This window comes from Euprymna scolopes, chromosome 23 (assembly GCF_053919585.1).
Source record: "Euprymna scolopes isolate OS-2025 chromosome 23, ASM5391958v1, whole genome shotgun sequence".
In the NCBI taxonomy this organism is placed as follows: Eukaryota; Metazoa; Mollusca; class Cephalopoda; order Sepiida; family Sepiolidae; genus Euprymna; species Euprymna scolopes.
In genome coordinates this window covers 13,303,533-13,323,998 of record NC_136504.1, presented here as the reverse complement: position 1 = coordinate 13,323,998, position 20,466 = coordinate 13,303,533, and the positions used below count along the sequence as shown (strand labels likewise).

The following is a 20,466-nucleotide window of genomic DNA, read 5'->3' as shown; positions in this document are numbered from 1 at the left end:
TTGGCACACCCAGGTTGTCAGTCTGTGTCATTAACCACCTAGCCATTTTCATCTCTCTGTGGCTGTTGTCATTAGGGAAGCAAATCAGGGTCTGCTCAACTCTGGTTGGATCACTCGGGTGAGCAGATCGAAAAGTGCATAAAATGTTTGATGACCTTGCGATCTTTAACTGATAACGCTTTTCAGCTTCTTCTAATTACGTATTTACGTAAATCAGTTCATAAAAAAATATTTTATGAATTGAATTATGACATCTATAGAAACAGCAGCAGCTAGTGAATGTTATTTGAAGCAGGATTGTGGGGTAAAAGAAGTCTGAGGTTTTGAAAGAAGGAGTCAGGGTCAGACACATAAGTATGCTAGAACTCAGTCAGAGTCAGAGGTTTTAATCTGCAAATATCAACAGAGTTTAAATATTCGAAGACTTCAAAAATAAGAAGTCAGATTTTTTTAAATTCTAGGAGTCAGAGTCTGACCTTGTGTTATATTTTCTAATGACAAATAAATCATGGATATAACCTTAAACTATATCCAGTGGTGAGGCCCCAGCTTGCAGACTTTCGGGAGTGTGGAGCCATCCTTTAATTGCCATTGCTCCCGGGTCCACTCTGACTCGGAGTGGTAGTGTTAGGATCCCAACTATGGGTTGCATAGAAACCGACTATTCTATTAAAAAAAAATTCTTCAAAATCTTTGGATTTTGCATTAAATAACCTGAAAAGGGTTGATATGCCGTAAAACAAAAACAACCAACCAAACTAATGAGAAATAGTTCTTTAGACTCTTCATCATCATAATTTCGTCTAATAGTTGCTATACAAATAAAGCTTCTATTCATGCAGGAAATACATAAGGAGACATTCGCTAAGTGTTCTTAAAGGTTTTGGAGAGAACTGACTCACATCAGAGAGAGAGAGAGAGAGAGAGAAACATTCTCTTAGTTACTCAATTATTTAACTTGACTAGAATCGTGTAACATTTCGCACTTAATGATTATCAAAGTTTTCTACATTATATGCCAACTGCTTAGCTTGGACCTTAGATGTCAGCCACCCTTGATTCAACCCTGGGAATTATCCTGTTTTGCAGATTTGGTAATTATGATGTGTCAAGATCCACACTAGCTAACTTAATCACTATCTTTATTATGCAACTCTTATACCTTCCAACTCCACAACTCATTTAGATAAGATCTCAATAAATATCTTTTTTCGACCAATCAGACACAGAAAAATATTTTCCTCCGCATGTTACAACATTTTGCATGTAATATAAAAACCAAACACATGAGCATTTTGTCTCACTTTCTAACCGTGAGTATATCACTAAAAATCAGCCTCAGCCTTTGACCAAAGTTGCATAGCAACACAACAAGAAACTACTACAAATTAATGGTTACACAGCAACAGCATATACACAGACTGCTTACTGAATTCACTTACACATCCTAAGTTCATGCACACACTATCAAAATGACTAAGCCAAGGCAAGCGTTTGTATATATATATATATATATATATATATATATATATATATATATATATATATATATATATATATATATATATATATACACACACATTGTCTACATAGTCTACTAACTACTAAACTTAAACATTGTCACACACATATTCACATTGAAAATAAGAAAACATGTCTAAACTACACAAACTAAGTAAGTTGTTGATCACTTAATACATTCTAATATATTTTGAACTTTCTTTCACAACTAACTATTTTTGCTTGGCAATAAAAATTGATATATTTTTTGTATGGATGGACTTTTTCATTCTTCTTTTGATATTGCCTTTCCACCTGCACATCCAATGCATAAGTTCATGTGCTCTTATAAATACAGAGTGGAATGATAAAATTGTCGCCTTAGAAAAGACGACATGATTCCATTTCCGTTTTATGGAAATCGGTTTTCTTTTTTTGTTGTAGGCCATCTTCTAGTTGACCAGTTGTGTACAAATCACAAGAGCGATAGGAGCTTTCTATCATGTCTGAAAGTGACACAATGTTCAACGAGAAAGATCAGAGATGCGCCACTGTACAACTCATGCTCTCTATCGATCCAAGGTATGACAACAGGACCATTGCCAGCACTCTCAAAATGCAAAGGTACAATGCTTGAGGGGACAGCTCAATGAAGTTTCTGGCCAGGGTTATAGTCTTTGCTGTGATTTCAAGTGATGGCCACATCATGCCACCTCACATCTTCAAGTCGGCTTGAAAGTCAACACCAAAGTGCACCTGGATGTGCTGAAGAGTGTGGTGATCTCTTGGTGCGATCTGGTGGCCGCTGGCAGACCCTGGGTATGGCAGCAGGGTTCAGTGCTGGCCCACAAGCCCAAAGAGTTGCAGGTTTAGCTTCAGAAGGAGTACTATGACTCTGTACCCTTCCCTCACTGCCCCCCCCTTCCTCCTCCGACCTGAACTCGCTGGACAACTTTGGTCATACATCAAGAACATCACCAACATGACCTGCGACAACATCCAAGCCAGCTTGATTGCCATCATCCACCGAGTATTTGCCAAGCTCCTGCTGGTGCTTGTGGAAAAGGCATGCTCCGTATCGAGGCAGTGATTGAGGCTGAACGTGGCTACATTGAATAGATGTCAACTCTGCTACATAATCAAGTTACCTGAATTGAATTTTTTAATAAAAGTTTTAAAACAAAACTGTAGTGTTGTTTTCCTTGGGACGACAATTTTATCATTCCACCGTGTACGTTTGTGTAGGTATATTTTTTTATAAACACATTGTTTTATTTTTATATATTTTTATCTGCAGGAAAATGTACAACATGTGCCTTCGGATTTTACAAGGATTGGGAAGGTTATGGTTTCTGCAAAAAACAAATTAAGTACGTAAAACAGGAAACTCATAATTGATCGATTTTCTTATTACTTATTTTCTTATTGCTTATTAAATAAAATTTTATATAAATGTTAGAAGAATATCATTTAAGTATGAGTAAAATTAATTCCCTGAATAGAACAGTTTTGCCCCACTTTTATGTTCCCTTAAAAAAAGACTAAAATGCATATAAACCTTATGTCTAGAATCCTTATACTAGCTACTTTATCTGTTATGCTATGGGTCCTTGCAAACTACTATTCTCGCTTTGCGTGCTATTTTCACAATAAACGTTTCAGCTCATATAACCTCCAACCTTCTTCAGGTATATCTTATCGAATTCGGATAAAGTACTTAGTAAAATTCAGATTTAAGTGACATTCTTCTGAAAGTTGAGGGTTCAATCCTCAATTCGGGCGATACTAAGAATACAACTGTAACTTACTTAAGACTTCTATCTGGCCATGGCTGATGGAACAAGAACATGCTATCACCATAAATTAAATAAAGGATTTCATTCAAAATTCTATACGGATTCTCAAGATTAACAGAAAGATTCCCAAGTTTGACAAGATATATCTGAAGAAGGTCGGAAGTTACATTGGTTGAAACGTTGTGAGAATAACACTCAAGATGATAACCGTAGTGTGGATAATCCAAATAATACAAGAGGACTGTTTATGACAAGTATTTGTTTACATCGGATTTGAAGACGATCATATGCATGGAAGTAATCTCGTTGTAACGTATTTAACAGATGGGAAGTTTTTGAAATAAATTCTGTTGATGAAAACTCTGTTTGATATTTAAAACACGGATGAAGAAAAGAAAGTTTTTGCCAGTTGTGGTAGAGAGACGACTTCTTGCTGTGGATGTTTCAAAGTCGGTTTTGTAATGTAAGAAACACTATTCTAAGAAGGTCGTCCCTTCGTGTGACAGAAATACTTCATCTTAGATCATGTTTGTCTCTTATTTCTTTAGATTTTTACTTGTTGTTCGCAGTTGATTTCAAAACAACAACCATGTTCGTGATGTTATGCTACATGTGAATAAATGAAATGGAAAACTTGGAAACAAGACAGGTTTACATATATATACTAGCGGGCCGCCCGGCGTTGCCCGGTCGTAAAATACGCATAAATATTATATTTTAATTAATGCAGATTTCTTATTTATTATAAACAGAAATACCGTAGGTATTAAACATAACGTTAAATTTTTTTTAAAAGAATGGAGTAAAAAACAAAACGAAAAGAAACTGAGACATGTGCATGCGAGTATTAAGTTTTTCCTAAACAGTTCACTTCTTGTAAGTGTAAAAAAAAAACTACTCGACCTGAGATCAAAACCAAAACATAAATATGGTGAGTCAAGTACAATAATCATTATACCAGCTTGACACAATCTTGAAAAAGTGCTTTCAAACCTACTTATTCTTAACATAATGTGAACAATTTGTGCATGCACAGTCGTGAAACAGTTGACAACCAGATAAAAATTTGATGATCCCCCAAGTACAAATATTTCAATTTTAACCCCTTAGCAGCCCTTTTTCCGGATGAAAAGGAATTAAAAAGTTTCCCACATGTCTGAATACCTTATACCAAATTTCAAGTCTGTAGATAAAAATTCGTTGAGTATATAGGTTGAGAAGTGTCTTCACACACACACATTCTATCTTTATATATATATATATATATATATATATATATATATATATATATATATATATAGTGAAATTGTTAGTCCAAACTACTCTAGCAATTTTCAGTCTACAGACTCGAGATTTGACATAAGGTGTTTGGGAATTGGGAAAATATTTTTAATTGGTTTTCGGCCAGAAATTTGGCTGTCAAGGGGTTAAAGTTCAACGATTTGACTTTTGAAAACTCTACCAAACACCTCCGCCAATTTTTGGCCTAAACATTTGAAATTTTAGATGTAGGTTACTTGGACATGGATCAAACTTTTTAACCCAAACCCAAAACAATAAATCTGTCAAGTCTGTGCTAAAGATTTCCTGGTTCTGCAATTTAATATAAATGCTCAATCTTTCTGAGGATGCAGAAAAATACTGGGGCCATGGTTAGATGAATTTGTGTGGTGTTCATCTTGATGATAGAGTTAGTTCTGACTCTTTGCTATTGAGTCAGCTTTACGTTGCAACTGCCTATGGTGGTGTGGCCCTTTTGAACAAAGCTCTGGTTTGATAAACAAACATTTCAGTTGAGGGTAAACGAGGAAAAAGCTGCCGAGAAAAACTTGGAATGACACAATCAAAGATGGCCACAAGCACTGGCACTTTGAAACCAACGTAAATGATAGCGTTTCATGGAGAAAGCCACTTCATGCCGCCATGACCAAAATGCAAGGCAGATGTGGAAAAGGCATGAAACATAGAATTTTCTTTGTTTAATGAAAAAGAAGAAGAGGAGGAGGAATGTGTCATCCGACGTCCGTTGACACAAAAATCATCATCATCGCAAACATTAATGAGAAACGAATTACTTCCCTTTATAGTCACTCTTTATCAGTTAAAAATCATTAAAACCATTTCCCCTCCAAAATTTTTCTGTTTATTTAAAAAGAAAATATAACTTTATTATATATAGATCGTTGAATTGCATTTATCTGCAAAAGATCTAGCTAATTTACATATTCTTTTAAACATTCATCTATATATTAATCTATATATTAATACGATAGCTTGTGTTATTTTCTGTGTCACGCTTATATCCGGGTCGTTTAATTGTTATGTACTTCCATGTCTTGTCATAAATAATTTTACCAAGAATTCTTCATAAGTTTTGGTTTCGGTTTCGATTATAGCTGATGACACTTAAGTCATCAATTTTTTTATATAAATTATTTTATCAAGAATTCTTCATAAGTTTTGGTTTTGGTTTCGGTTATGGTTGAAGGAACTCAAGTTATATATATATATATATATATATATATATATATATTATTCATAAGTTTTGGTTTCGATTTCGATTCAAGCTGATGCACCCAAGTCATATGGATATATTTTTTATTTTTGAAATCGCAATTTTATAATATATAAAAATCGATAAAACATTAACTCCATAATAATATATACTAAATCTGCAAGAATTAAAATATCGTATTTAAGCGTACCTTACGACCCGGCGTCCCTGCTAACTTAGATAAATACTTTTGCAGTTTTAACAAAAAAAAGCTACAATAATATCAGAGCGTCTCCATTTACGCTGAACATCTACAGAATGCCAACATTGATTTATTGCATATGAATGAGTCCCCTATGAAATTTCCACAGGTTCCGCTAGTTTTGATTAATTCCGTATTATTTTTTTCGGTTTTCTCATGGGATGATCATCTTTAGTTAACTATTACGTGTAATTATATTCATGCAGATATTCTACATGATTTATACTTGTGTAATATTTGCGTAAAAAGGTTATAGTAAACACAAACCTCTTTCTATATATATATTTATGTATGCGTATATATTTTTGTTTAAAAAAATGTTGCCTACGAAAACTCCTCCGTCAGTTTTTAGTCTACAGATATGAAACTTCATATATAGGGTATTCGAACCCATGCGGAACTTTATATTTGGGTTTTAGCTGGGGAAAATCGGTGCAAAAAGTGTGAAAATTAAAAAGATGAAATTTGCCGGGTGAAAGTCGAACGACGGCATTATGAATATGCATGCATAACGTAATAGCTATTGGTTCAGGTTTTAATTTTTAGCTTTGCTCTAAACATGTCTTCATAGTACAGTTCCTATTTACAATGCCTCCCCACGGGACAGAGTTAGACACCATGGTCGTAGTACAGTTATTAACGTCAAAGGAAAAAGTAAATTGTAAGTTAAACGTTTTGATTTCGATTTTTGGTGGTGGCACACGAGACTTTTTTTTTTTAACTTTTTAAATTATTATTATTATATATTGGATACAAAATGATATAATAATATATACGAAATCTGCATTGATCAAAATATCATATTTAAACGTATTTTACGACCGGGCGGCCTGCTAGTAATAAATATTTTTCGTGCACATATTTCATGGGATTCCAAAAATAATTGAGAGAAGAGAAATGCATGTTCAATTTTATTTCTGTCTTTTTTTTTTTTTTTTTTTTTTGCTAAATAATGTCTTGATATATTTATTTCTCTTCTTTTTAGTTGTAAGCTTCTTCGATTGGATTACAAAAAAACCGGTAACTTCCAAACGACAGCCATTTGTAAAAAGCCACAAAGAGATCATGAAGTGAGCGATGACACGAGCCAAACAAAAGAAAGTCAGACTTCAAGTAAGTATCAAAATGTTATGATTTCATGGCAGATTGATCCAGCATTGTTGCTGCTCAAATATGTCGAACATAAGTAACAATCCATATTAATTGCATTCTTCGGACTACTGTTCTCAATTTGAGTGTTATTTTCACAGCGTTTCGATTGATGTAACCGCCGATCTTCTTCAAGTGTAGCTTGTCAAACTCGGGAAGGATCCGCAATAATTTAATACGAAAACGTGTGTTGTTAATGATCGTTACTATTTCTAATTTTTTAGATGGGGATTGATTATTTCTTATTTAGATCTTTCCGACTACTGTTCTCATGTTGAGTGTTATTTGCACAACGTTTCAGTCGATGTAACACTCCTCTCCCCATGGATTAAATAATATATATATATATATATATATATATATATATATATATATATATATATATATATATATATATATATATATATATATGATTAGTTTACTTTTTGGAAAAATAAATCCATCAGAGTGCTCAATTAAAAGGAAAATCCAAAAAATAAGAACATACTTATATTTATATGGATATGGATATCTGAAACGGTCCTAATTATCGGGCTTGAAACCAACCGTACCAATGATTTATCTCATCTAACAAGAGATGAGTATTGGCTGAAGACGGCTTGATGTGGATAGCTGAAACGGTCCTAATTATCGGGCTTGAAACCGACGGTACCAATGACATATCTCATCTAACAAGAGATGAGTATTGGCTGAAAAGAGCTTGATGTGGATAGCTGAAACGGTCCTAATTATCGGGCTTGAAACCGACGGTACCAATGATATATCTCATCTAACAAGAGATGAGTATTGGCTGAAGAGAGCTTGATATGGATAGCTGAAACGGTCCTAATTATCGGGCTTAAAACCGACGGTACCAATGGCTTATCTCATTTAACAACTTTCTGTACACAAAATACAATATATATATATATATATATATATATATATATATATATATATATATATATATATATATTAACTGGCAGCCTGGCGTTGTCCGTTCGTACAATATGCTTAAACATGATATTTTAATTTATTCAGATTGCGTACGTATCAGTATAGAATCAATCCTTTATTGATTATTATATATCACGATGAATAATTTGCCCGGTGAACTAATTCGCAAAATAAAAATAGAAAAATAATAATGATAATGTCGTTCATCAAATTCAGTCTGTGTTGGCAATATCACATCAGCTGATATTTGGGCTGTACGATGTCTTGGAAAAGACACTTCTGATTAATTTTTACTTTTAAAATATGCAAATGAAGAAACGATTTATGATGATTTTAAATGGTACCTGTTCTTTTATCATCAATTGAACTCATAAGAAAAAATTAAAATAAAATGGTGAGGTACGATCTGTAGTCGAATACTCTACCACGAAACTATATCTCCAGATTATAATAAACTTTAATTTTTTTTAAGAAAAAATGATTTGCTCTAATTTTATTATCTCCCTTGCTCGGTGTAACGTAAAATATTCTCCTGTAAAAATTATTCTTTTTTATTTATAAGAGAGAAAAGCTATTTTTAAGATACGATTTTTTCAATTTTCGATAGTTATCGGATAAATTTCTGTACAAAATATATCTAAGAACACTACCAGACATATAAATTAGTTTTGTGCGAAATTTGCAAAAGATAGGCTTATAGCTGTTCCAAAATGGCTGGACATTGAACAGATGGCATAATACTTAGTTCACTGCACCTTGTGATAAAAAAGGTTCATACAACATTTCAGCCAGATTGGCTGAATAGGTGCTGAAAAAAGTGGAACAGACAGAAAGATGAAGAGAAATACAGGATGGAACGATAAAGTTGTAGCCCTTAAGAAAATAAAACTACAATTTTATATTAAAATTTTTAATGAAAAAACCAATTCAGGTAACTTGATTATGTAGTAGAGCTGACATATATAATTATTAGATCAGGGTTAAGGTTTCGAATGAAGTAGATTTCATTTTTTTCCATCATATTTTCCCTTTTGGCAATGGTTTCAACCATTTGTTTGATTAAAAATTCGATAATATGCGTAAACGCTTACTTTCTTAAGTGGTCTTATGATTTTGACCAGGACTATATATATATATATATATATATATATATATATATATATATATAGAGAGAGAGAGAGAGAGAGAGAGAGAGAGAGAGAGAGAGAGAGACATATATATATATAGACATATATATATATATATAGACATATATATATATCAATATATATAGCCAGTAGAGTTTAGTTTCCTAGAAGTACATCCAATGAAACAACATGTGTCTACCAAAATAGTGCTCAATGAGTGAACAGAGCAGGTATATTAATGGCTTTTGAAGGTAATTCTTGGCCTGAGGACGTAATCCCCCAACGTGGGTGATTACAGAAACATGTATGCACATATGTAGCCGTTAATGTTTGTATAAATAAAATTAATATATATCAATATATATATATATATATTGATATAGACATATATATATATATATATATATATATATATATATATTGATATAGACACTGTGTATATATATATATACATATATATATATTGATATAGACATATATATATATTGATATAGACACTGTATATATATATATATATATATATATATATATATATATATATATATATATATATATATATATATATGCTAGCAAGTCGGTCAGCATTGTCCCATTATAAGATACGTTTAAATATGCTATTTTAATTTATGCATATTTTGTATTTATCATTATAGAGCCAATTCTAGTTTGATTATTATATCATAACCAATATATAGTAATGTTTTAAATGTTAAAATAAAATATGATTTGGGTGTCATCAATTAGAATCGAAACCAAAACATATAGCTCTCCAGCATCATCCGTTACCATCTGAGCATATAAAAACTTTAGAGATAACATTGTTATGTGACTTTTATTATTTGGTTTTTATGGATATTCTTAGCACTGATGAAGGCCCCACTGCTATATGAATAATAAAAAAAAGAGACATGTGCAAACAATTTTTTAAAAATGCTACTAAAGGGCTGAAATAATGGTATGCATGTATAATAAATAAAATTGGAGTTTTTTTGGAGATGAGCATAAAAATGGGTGTATGCTCTCAGTGAAGCGGTATATTATAAAAGTTTTGTTTGCTTGTAAAAAAACAAGCAGTGGGCGAATGTTTGTTTAATTGACATTTGATAAGATTATTTACTTTATAAATATTAATTCTTTAATATTTATAATATACTTTAGTTTTACCATCTTGGATCATTTTGGTAAATTTAATTGTAATTTTTTATTTTATTTGTGTGTGTGTGTGTGTGTGTGTGTGTGTGTGTGTGTGTGTGTGTGTGTGTGTGTGTGTGTGTGTGTGTGTGTGTGTGTGTGTGTGTGTGCGTGCGTGTGTGTGTGTATATATATATAAATGCTGTCTTAATTGTATATTTTCAACCAATTTTTAGGTGTGTATTCCCAAATGATACCTATTGAAAGACCTGAGTCGCAACCCAGTACAGAATATGTCTTCAAATCGGAACAAACCAAACAAGAACCAAACAATAAAAGGCTATTCAATTGGTAAGAAGGAATAATTATTGATGAATTATAGACAACCTCTTGTCAATCCACAAAGAATTAGGAGGTAAAAATGTATGTTGCTATGGTTAAGGCGTGGCCTTTTTAATATATGTCATTAAGGCCTGTAAGCTGAAAAATGACGTCATCGCGGAGGTTCTAGCAAGCAAGATCTATTGAACAGTTAGATTGTTGATAATGAATCAATTTTTTTTACAAAAAGCATTAGAAAACTTATATCTTAATATATTATATAGGCCACCGTTAAGGTTACTTGAGTTCAAACATGAGAAATCTCAAGGTGTGTACTGTGAAATGAGAAGAGCCCAGCACTTCTATCTTAAATAAATGGACTCGTTCAAAATAAAAAAAAAATGGTTAGCTAGTACCATAGACACTTGAAGAAGGCTCACATATACACTATAAGAATATGGTGTGTGTGTGTGTGTGTGTGTGTGTGTGTGTGTGTGTGTGTGTGTATTATAGTGTGGGTAAATGTGATGTCGAGGTTTATGTTTGGTGATTTGTTTATTTCGATTCACATGCCTCCCCCACGAGAGAAGAGTAAGACACAAGGTCGTTTTTTTTTTATGTGGATAAATTTTGGCTCACCAAAAAATGGAACTCTGAATTGGAACAAAATTAAAAATTTACTCAGTCTATCAGGCTGATAAGAAAGTTCTTGCGGTTTTTAATTTTTAAATTCAGATAAACATATCTCGCTTCAAACGGAAATTTATTGATAAAAATAAGCACCATCAGAATCAACACACTTTTGCCGACACAAAACAAGTGTATTTATGCCTGTAACATAAAAATCTTGCGTTCTGGTGGCGATGAAGTTGCTGAAGGCATTTTTGATACCGCTTAGGTTTTTGAAGCATTTCTCATGCAGAATGTTGTCAAGATGCTAGAAATAGTGGTAGTCAATAGGTGAGAGATCTGGAGAGCATGGCGAATGAGGCAGAGTTTTGTAGCCCAATTCATTCGACTACTGCAAGGTCGGCTTAGAAGTGTGCAGTCAAGCATAGTCATGGAGGAGAATTGGGCTTTTTCTGCTGACTAACGCTGGGTGTTGTTGTCGAAGTTTCTGCTGCATTTCATCCATTTGTTGATAGTACTTGTCTGCAGTAATAGTTTCGCCTGCATTCAAAAAACTGTAATGGATGAGACCAGTCGCAGACCACGAAAAAAGTCCGCGTGACCTTCTTTTAGTGCAATTCTGGCTTTGGGAAGTGTTGTGGAGCTTCATCAGGATCTAACTACTGAGCTGAGCATCGCCGGTTGTCATAAAAAAAACTCACTTTTAATTGCAAGTCACAACCCAGTCAAGAAACGAGTCGTTCTTGTTGCATAAAAAAAGGGAAGATGACACTTCATTACGACGTTTCTTTTGGTTGTCGTTCAATTAGTGAGGCACCTATTTATCAAGCTTTTTTGTCCTTCCAATATCTCTAAGGTGGTTGGAAATCGCCATATACATTATGTCTAATTCAGAAACAAGCTCTTGAACAGTTTTGCGTACATTGGCTTCGACTTAGGCTCTTAATTGATCGTTCTCACATCAATGACCGACCACTATGCTTATCATCTTCAGGACTCGTCACCGCCACAAAATTTCTTAAACCACCATTGTGCTGCGCATTTAGTAGTGGTTCCTGGACCAAACGCTTCATTGATATCACGAGTTGTTTCAGCAGGTTTTCAGCCTAGTTTGAATTGAAATAAAAAAAATTGTGAGAATTTGCTTTTTTTGAACAAGTCTTCTCCTTCTTCACAATTCTCGGTATCAAAATTAAATAAACATCTGACAAAACTCAATTCTACTGAAAGGAATGCCCCTCACTGATAACCAGGCTTTTTATTGAAAGCGCCTGTCTTTCATATGCATATTAGATGACCTGAAGTCTCATTACCTCATGAAATCGCCAACCTATAACTAAACACAGCCGCCATTTTATTTCCTTTATTCTTCTTGCCTGATGTGAACACTGCATGCTGTACAAAATCAGATTTGTACTAATTTTTAATCACTGTTCCTGACGAAGCAGAACCGAATAATACTTATCAAGCCACTGCTTTGCTTGAGCAGTATTTTTCATCAGAAAGCAATATTTTATCAACACATAAAAATCAGATTTTTCTATTGTTTTTAAATTTTATAGCATTAGTTTCACTTGAATAACTGTAATTTGTAAACTAACAATTTGAGTGGAATCAAATTTTGACACATGCCATTTGAAGGTTAGTACTTTATGAAAAATTATATGTATTTTTATTAATGGCGGCGTCTATGTGTCAGGCCTGAGATTTGTTGAGTGATGTGTTATTGAGAAATATTAAATTGAAAATATTAGATTGAGAAATGTTTAATCATTATTTTCATATTTTCAGTGACTTCCAAATCATTGTTGTGGTTCTTGGTGTCTTACTCGTCCTGTTATCAACCCTCGTCGGTAAAGTTTCTTTTTTGTCTATTGTTTATTTTAATTATCCCTTCTTTACTAACCAAACAGGATTTACAATCAATAATTTTGAAAAAACTAAATTAACTCTGTACCATTTATTTTTTTAGAGAATCACTAGACCACCCCTAACCCATTGGATCAGTATTTCTTATATATTTTTTTAAAATATTTATGAAAATCTTTTGGAATTTTCAAATATTTATTAAAGTTTCTCTCTCTCTCTCTCTCTCTCTCTCTCTCTCCCCCCCTCCCTCTCTCTGTATGTATATATGTGTGTGTGTGTGTGTGTGTGTGTGTGTGTGTGTGTGTGTGTGTGTGTGTGTGTGTTATGAAGTAATATTAAGTAAATATTAGATGTATTTAATTAATATTTCAATGGTTATTTGTTAGGTAGTGATGATTATATATAATAATCTTAAATAAAGTTTTATTTTATTTTATTCTCTTCGCATAATGGTGAGATAGTGTGAGTTAAATTAAGAATGATGAACCTAATTTACGTCAGCGATTAATCTCGGGATGCAATTTAGCAATCAGAATTGATTCTTTGATATGAAGGTTACCAACGTTGAGTTCAGTGGCCAATATACCTACTCTGATGGATTTGTTGGTATTGCTGCATGTGTGGAGTGCCTGTGAACAGAAGAGGCCTGTGTTTGTAAGTGTTTCTTGATTCTAATATACAGGTGTCTCACTGTGCTACCGATGTATGATTTGTTACATGTGGTGCTTTGTATGTGATATACCGTGTAAGTATGATGACGCATGTTAGTGATGTTCATTAGGCAGTTTGTTAGGGTGTAGGATGCATTGCTGTGGTGGATGCTGTGTCTTGATAATTGTTGTCACAGTGATAGCCAAGTGTGTATTAGTTGTATGTACATATTACATTTAATTACAGTATGTGTCAAAGTTTTTATTTGCAACTGTCTCTACATGCAACATTTGAGTTCACATTTTAAAAGGTAATCATAATGTTGCTGTTTTGTTACTCAAAGTTTGAAAAGGCACTAATACGACCAGAGGAGCTTTAATATAAGTAATAGTTATATATTCCTTGCTATCATATACATTCTCGTGTATTTTCTTATTGTAACGGAAAGAATTACATACTTTGTTTAGTATTCATTTATTAATCATTTATTTGTGTGCTGTTTATGCATTAAATATTGCTTAAGTTCATTTTAAGTTCGTCCACGACAAACTGTTAACAAATTAAATGATATTGTATCCAATCCCCCCCCCACACACACACAACACCATTTCTATTTCTCTCTTCTGGCACATGAGTACGTTATTAAATATAACACTCACAAATAATGTCTGTCATGGACGTGCGTCAGAAGCAGAGATGCGTCATTGAATTCCTGGTAAAATGGTTGCGCCTATATAAAAAAATAAATTCTGGATCACAAACGGTCACTCGTTCTAATGGCACTACTCCCATCTCCATAGATCTCCAACTTTTTTAGTTAAAAAAATAGGAGGTTTTACTTTTGGAACAACCCTCATGTATGACAAAGTGTGCTACGGACGTCTATGCACAGCTATCGTTTATCACTGGCTAAAGTGCATTGAGAATGCTGGTGATTATGTAAACAAATAAATCCAGGAGCACAAAATGGTTACTCGCTTTAATAGTACCACTCCCGTCTTCATAGCTCTTCAATTTTTTTTTTAGTTAAAAAAATAGGTTTTATTTTTGGAACAAATCCTTTGGCCTAACATTTTCAAGTAATATGAATTAGAATAAATACATAGAAGATGCTGCCAAGTCTATTGCAAAGACGGCAAACTCTCTCTACTGGGCTAGAAAACTTCTGCAACTTCTACATTTCTATAAGCTCCCATTTGCCTATGCATGTTAGTATTGTTGACACACCTAGGCTAATGCACCAACCACTCTTGAACGTCTGTCTCTCTTTCTTGAACAAAGTAAACAAAGGAATTTCTAACCTGGTAGGTCCCAAACAGTACTGCATCCCTGTGATTATTTTACAAGTAAAAGGTGGAACGATAAAAGGGTCGCCCTAAAGAAAACAGCTCTACAACTTTATTTTAAAACTTTTATTAAAAAAATCAATTCAGGTGACTTTATTATGCAATAGACAGTTGTACACAACTGGTCAACTAGTAGATGGTCTGCAACAAAAAAAGAAAACCGGTTTTCATCAAGCAGAAATGGAATCATGTCATCTTTTCTAGGGTGACAATTTTATCATTCTACCCTGTACTTCCACAGAATGTGCCCCAACGAAGTTACTGCACTTGTACCCTCTCAACGAAAATACCCGACAACTCACTCAACTAGCAGTAAAGTCCCACCTCTTCCCTCTTTTTCCTTAAATGTCAAAAGATTTTCTACTTTGATAGCTTCTTTCATCAGACCATTTGCTTTTGGAATTCCCTTTCTATCCCCTGTTTCCTCGACCATACCAACATGCATTAGTTTAAATGTAATGTAAACTGCTGATTAACTCGATAAAGCCATAATTTAAAGGTCTGAACATAACGATGAAAAATTGTGTACAGCCGATAAATATTGTTTTATCTTATTTTGTATCGAGTTAAAATCTATTTAGTAGTGTTGGGACGATTAATCGGAATCGGGAATTGGAAAAATCGGAAGATTTGAGGGTATCGGAATCAATATCAGAATCGGAAAAATTGATGCCTATTTGCCGATGCCAAAACGATTCTTTTGTCCTTTTTATTTCGATTTTGTTTAAGCCAAACTTTTCCATTGCTGGTAATAATGATAAAACAATAAATACTTATTGATTTTAAATTACAAGTAAAACTAAAATCGATAGATCATCATCCACAAGTTTAATTTTATGTTTAGGAAAATTTCTGCATATTTGACATGTGTTTTAATGAAAATCAGGGAAAATAATTATCTTATAGTTAAATAATTAGAGATTTATAAAGAATCGGAATCGGTAATTGTATTGAAATCGGGAATTTGGCACAGAATCGGTAATTCTATCAGAATCGGGAAAAATATTGGTATCGTCCCATCACTACTATTTAGCCTGCAATCTTGAGAAAAACACTTGAAATATGTCTATATGCTGACATAATCGCTAGAAAAAAAAAACAATCCAGTCGTCATAGAAACAGAAGTTAGTGAAGTAATGGCGATTATTTCAGTATATGTATACGGATTAATAATTTTTTTTTTAAGATTACAAGCGTAATACTAACCAGATTTTAAATGTAGAATAAATGCAAGAAAAAAAAGTATGAAAAATAATTTTTACACCTTTTAAACAAATTTTATTTGTATTTTTTATTTTTTTTATTTTTTATAAAAATATTTTTATTTAAATTTTTTATATATATAATTTAGAATAACAAATAATTTAAACAATTTTTAAAAATTGTTTAAATTATTTGTCATTCTAAATTACATGAGTAAAAATAAAAATTGTTTAAATTGCCATGTTCTGACTAGTCTGGTTCGCTTCGGTTCGTTCCGAAAATGAGTTGTTTAAAAGTTGTTTAAATTATTTGTCATATTGTTGTTGTTGTTGTTGTTGTTGTTGTGGTGGTGGTGGTGTTTGTTTGTTTGCTTGTTTGTTTATTTGTTGAATTTCGTTCCGTTTCACTTAATCTGGATTTTTGATCGCAAGATCAAGCCTACTTCATGCTTACGAAATCGCAAGTGGCAGTCATACCGATTCTTATACTTGCATTATTTCTCTAGTTTATATGAGTAAAATAAATTAAATTTTTTCACGAAATGATTCCTCATGTAATAATTTTTAAGATAAGAAATATTTTGAATGCCTTATTTTTCTCATATCACCTTCAAACTTTATTTAATGACATTACCCAAAATAAAACGATATTGACTTACCCTAGTTTTCATTGCGTTATGTTCAGGCCACTAAAATGCGGTTTTAATATTAACCCACTCATATAGATATGGTCCCTATTAAAGTAGTTTCTTATACTTCAATTGCAATAAACTTTATTCGAAGTAAATAAAAGTTCATAAAAATAAATAAACAGCTAATATCCTAAATTTAATTAAAAACAAACCGTTTGTTTTCAATTTAAGATTATTTTCCGATTTTTTAATAGTAACAATAAATGACACCATTTTTATAACTATTTGACAAGAGAAGATAACTCATCATGAATAATAAGACAGTGTACGATTCATCAAATTATATTTGTGTAGGGTTAGATTTATGTTAGTTTATTACCAATTTAATTATTGTTTTATTACAATTCAATTAATGAATTGAAATAACAACTGATGTATATGCAATGTCATCGTTGTGTGTACAACGAATGTATACATAGTGGTGGTGGCCTTATTTTAACATACACAGAATTCCATTGATAGAATCAGTATAAAACTAGTTTTTCTCTTTTATATTTCAGTGTATTTCATCATTACCAGAAGTGAGTATTTTCTTTTTTCTGTAAAAATGACTAACCAAATAATTTAACCGTTTTTGTATGACTTTGATATTTGATGAAACAATAATAACAAAAAAAAGTTTATGGATGTACTTTTATTGTTTTTTTATTTTTTATTTTTTTTTTTCGATTGTCAGAGTCTGCATCAAAGAAAACCAAGAAAATGTCTGCGGTGCCGTTACAAAGGAACACATCAGAAGTTGGCTGGAGCAGTTATAGGAGCCAAAGACCACTTCCTGTTTTACCAAGACAGGAGACCTACTCCATACCGGATTCTGATCAATATATTCCAATGACTGCTTCAAGGCATCCATCTTGTAGCAACGCTAATAGACAGGAACATTCTTTGGCTTTTCAACAACAAGGTATTTAAGGATTTTTGCAAAGAAACTCACAATCATTCATAGCTTTTTACTAGCAAGTAAACCCAACGTAGTTCATGTATTATAATAACGTGTTTTATAACATGTATTTTCTTAACATGTATTACATATAACATGTATTACATTAACATTTATTATGTTAGCATGTATTATATTATGTTATATGCATTATATTATGTTAACATGTTATATCAACATGTATTATATTGACATGTATTATATTGACATGTATTATATCTATTAATAAAATTCTGAGATAACTTCATGTGCGTGTATTTCTCAAATTAACCTAACTTTAATAATTACTCATTAAAGGACATTTCAACGCACAAGCATCTTTTTTTAAACAATCACTTTAATGGAAAAATGCCAAAAAAAAAAAAAAGAGGTATAACTGCAAGTATTAAGCTTTCAAAGAAATTAAAAAGAAAAGAAGAGGAAAGAGTAAGCCAAACGAATAAAGAAAGAGGGTAGCTATTTTGGAAGAGACGAGGAAAGGTTAGCTATACAAGCTTTTTAGCATTCATCTGAATCGCATTTAGATGTAAAAATCCGACGTCAGACTGCTGTGAAAGAAATGAAAAGGAAAAATGAAGAAAGAGTAAACTGAAGGAAAAATGAAGAAAGAGTAAACTGAAGGAAAAATGAAGAAAGAGTAAACTGAAGGAAAAATGAAGAAAGAGTAAACTGAAGGAACAATGAAGAAAGAGTAAACTGAAGGAAAAATGAAGAAAGAGTAAACTGAAGGAACAATGAAGAAAGAGTAAACTGAAGGAAAAATGAAGAAAGAGTAAACTGAAGGAAAAATGAAGAAAGAGTAAACTGAAGGAAAAATGAAGAAAGAGTAAACCGAAGGAACAATGAAAGAAAGGGGGTAGCTTATATCAGCTTCGTCTCACACATTAATTTCTAATCTACCACAACACTTACCTCGACCCATTAAAGGAGGAGGTACTGCCCTGGAAGATGATATCATGACAAACGAACAATCATGTGGCAGGTATTCTCTTCTTCTTCATGCGTCAGGTCTGTTTTCACAGACATTGATAATCTAGGTTGTCCGTTCCCTCCTGCACTCCGTCATTCTAATGAAGTCTATGGTTGTGCATCTCGTGATCTTGTCGAAACATAAACTTTCTTCTTTGAGTTCTGCTGCTCTTGCCGATGATTTTTCCTGCCATCAAATATTTTTCCATCTCATCTACCCGCATTATATGTCCAAAGATCTTCAACTGTCTGACGTGGATGGTATTTAGAAGTCATCTGTTCTACTCTGCTTCATTAGTCTTTTTTCTGTGCATGAAACGCTTAGAATTCTCCTTATAAACCATTTCTCTGCTGCTCCCAAACGATGTTGAATAACATTTGTAAATGTCCAACATTCGCATCCATAGAGGAGAACACACCACATATATGTCTTCAAGATTCCGATTCTTGTGCTCAGTTTTGTGTTTTGTGTTTGTGAAGATGCACTTCATACGCTTAAAGAAGGATTTTGCGATTCTTTTTTTGATTTCCACAAGATTCTTACCATTAGGTATAATAGTACACCCCTGGTATTTGAATGTATCCACCTGTCGAATGGTCTCTACTTCCCATTTGATGTTAAACTTTGGTAATACAGCCTTTTTGGAGATAACCATGCGTTCTGTCTTTTGGCATTGAGATGCAGCCATTTTTTCTCACTTTCCTCTGCCATTGTTGTCCGTATTTGTTGTAGTTTGTCCTCGGAATATGCGATGAGGACAATGTCATCCACATACTAGCCTGGGTGCCCGGCTTTGCCCGAGTGTTTGGAAGTGTGTGTTGAGCAAAAAAAAAAAAAAAACGTGATGTGGAGGCCGAAAAGAAAGTAAAAGAAAATATGACATCTTACCACTACTCCATGATGCAACCGGAAGTTCAGAACGTTAAAATTAGGTAAAGTCAATCCAACCGATACGATGACTTGCAAAAATAGCTCGCAAAAAATCGACCCTCTCCTTGAAGAACCTATTTGTGACCCCCCCCACACACACACACACATTCAGCTTTATATTATATATATATATATATATATATATATATATATATATATAATTTAAAGTTTTTATATCTAATTTCATTCAGAAAAAAATATAATTTTCAAAACAAAAATTTCTTGTTTAGACAAAGAATACAATATTTATATTTCTTTTCTTAATCCATGGATTTTCGATGTAGGCTCATCTCCTCAGAGGAAAAATAATTTGCAAAATATTAATTTTGGTTTGATATAATTTTGCTATACTATTGAGCACAAACATAGAAAATATATTAAAAGTTAAATCTTTTTAAGAGAAAGAAAATATGTGTTGAAATATTGAGATGCACGCTCTACAACTTATGCTCTCTATTGATCCAAGTTATGACAACAGGACCATTGCCAGCACCCTCAACATGCATCACTGGATTGCCAC

The 20,466-nt window shown here is 32.8% G+C and overlaps 1 protein-coding gene across 2 annotated transcripts in view; it reads left to right on the top strand.

The window, feature by feature from the left end:
* Positions 1 to 20,466, top strand: part of LOC145245765 (uncharacterized) — a 58,764-nt gene that overhangs the window by 28,304 nt on the left and 9,994 nt on the right. For both annotated transcript variants that reach the window (XM_080107373.1, XM_080107374.1), the window contains 6 exons: positions 2,798 to 2,870; positions 7,038 to 7,165; positions 10,632 to 10,746; positions 13,138 to 13,199; positions 17,607 to 17,627; positions 17,783 to 18,010. In XM_080107373.1, coding sequence (XP_079963499.1) covers positions 2,798 to 2,870; positions 7,038 to 7,165; positions 10,632 to 10,746; positions 13,138 to 13,199; positions 17,607 to 17,627; positions 17,783 to 18,010 — 627 coding nt within the window. The remainder of the gene's footprint in view (positions 1 to 2,797; positions 2,871 to 7,037; positions 7,166 to 10,631; positions 10,747 to 13,137; positions 13,200 to 17,606; positions 17,628 to 17,782; positions 18,011 to 20,466) is intronic.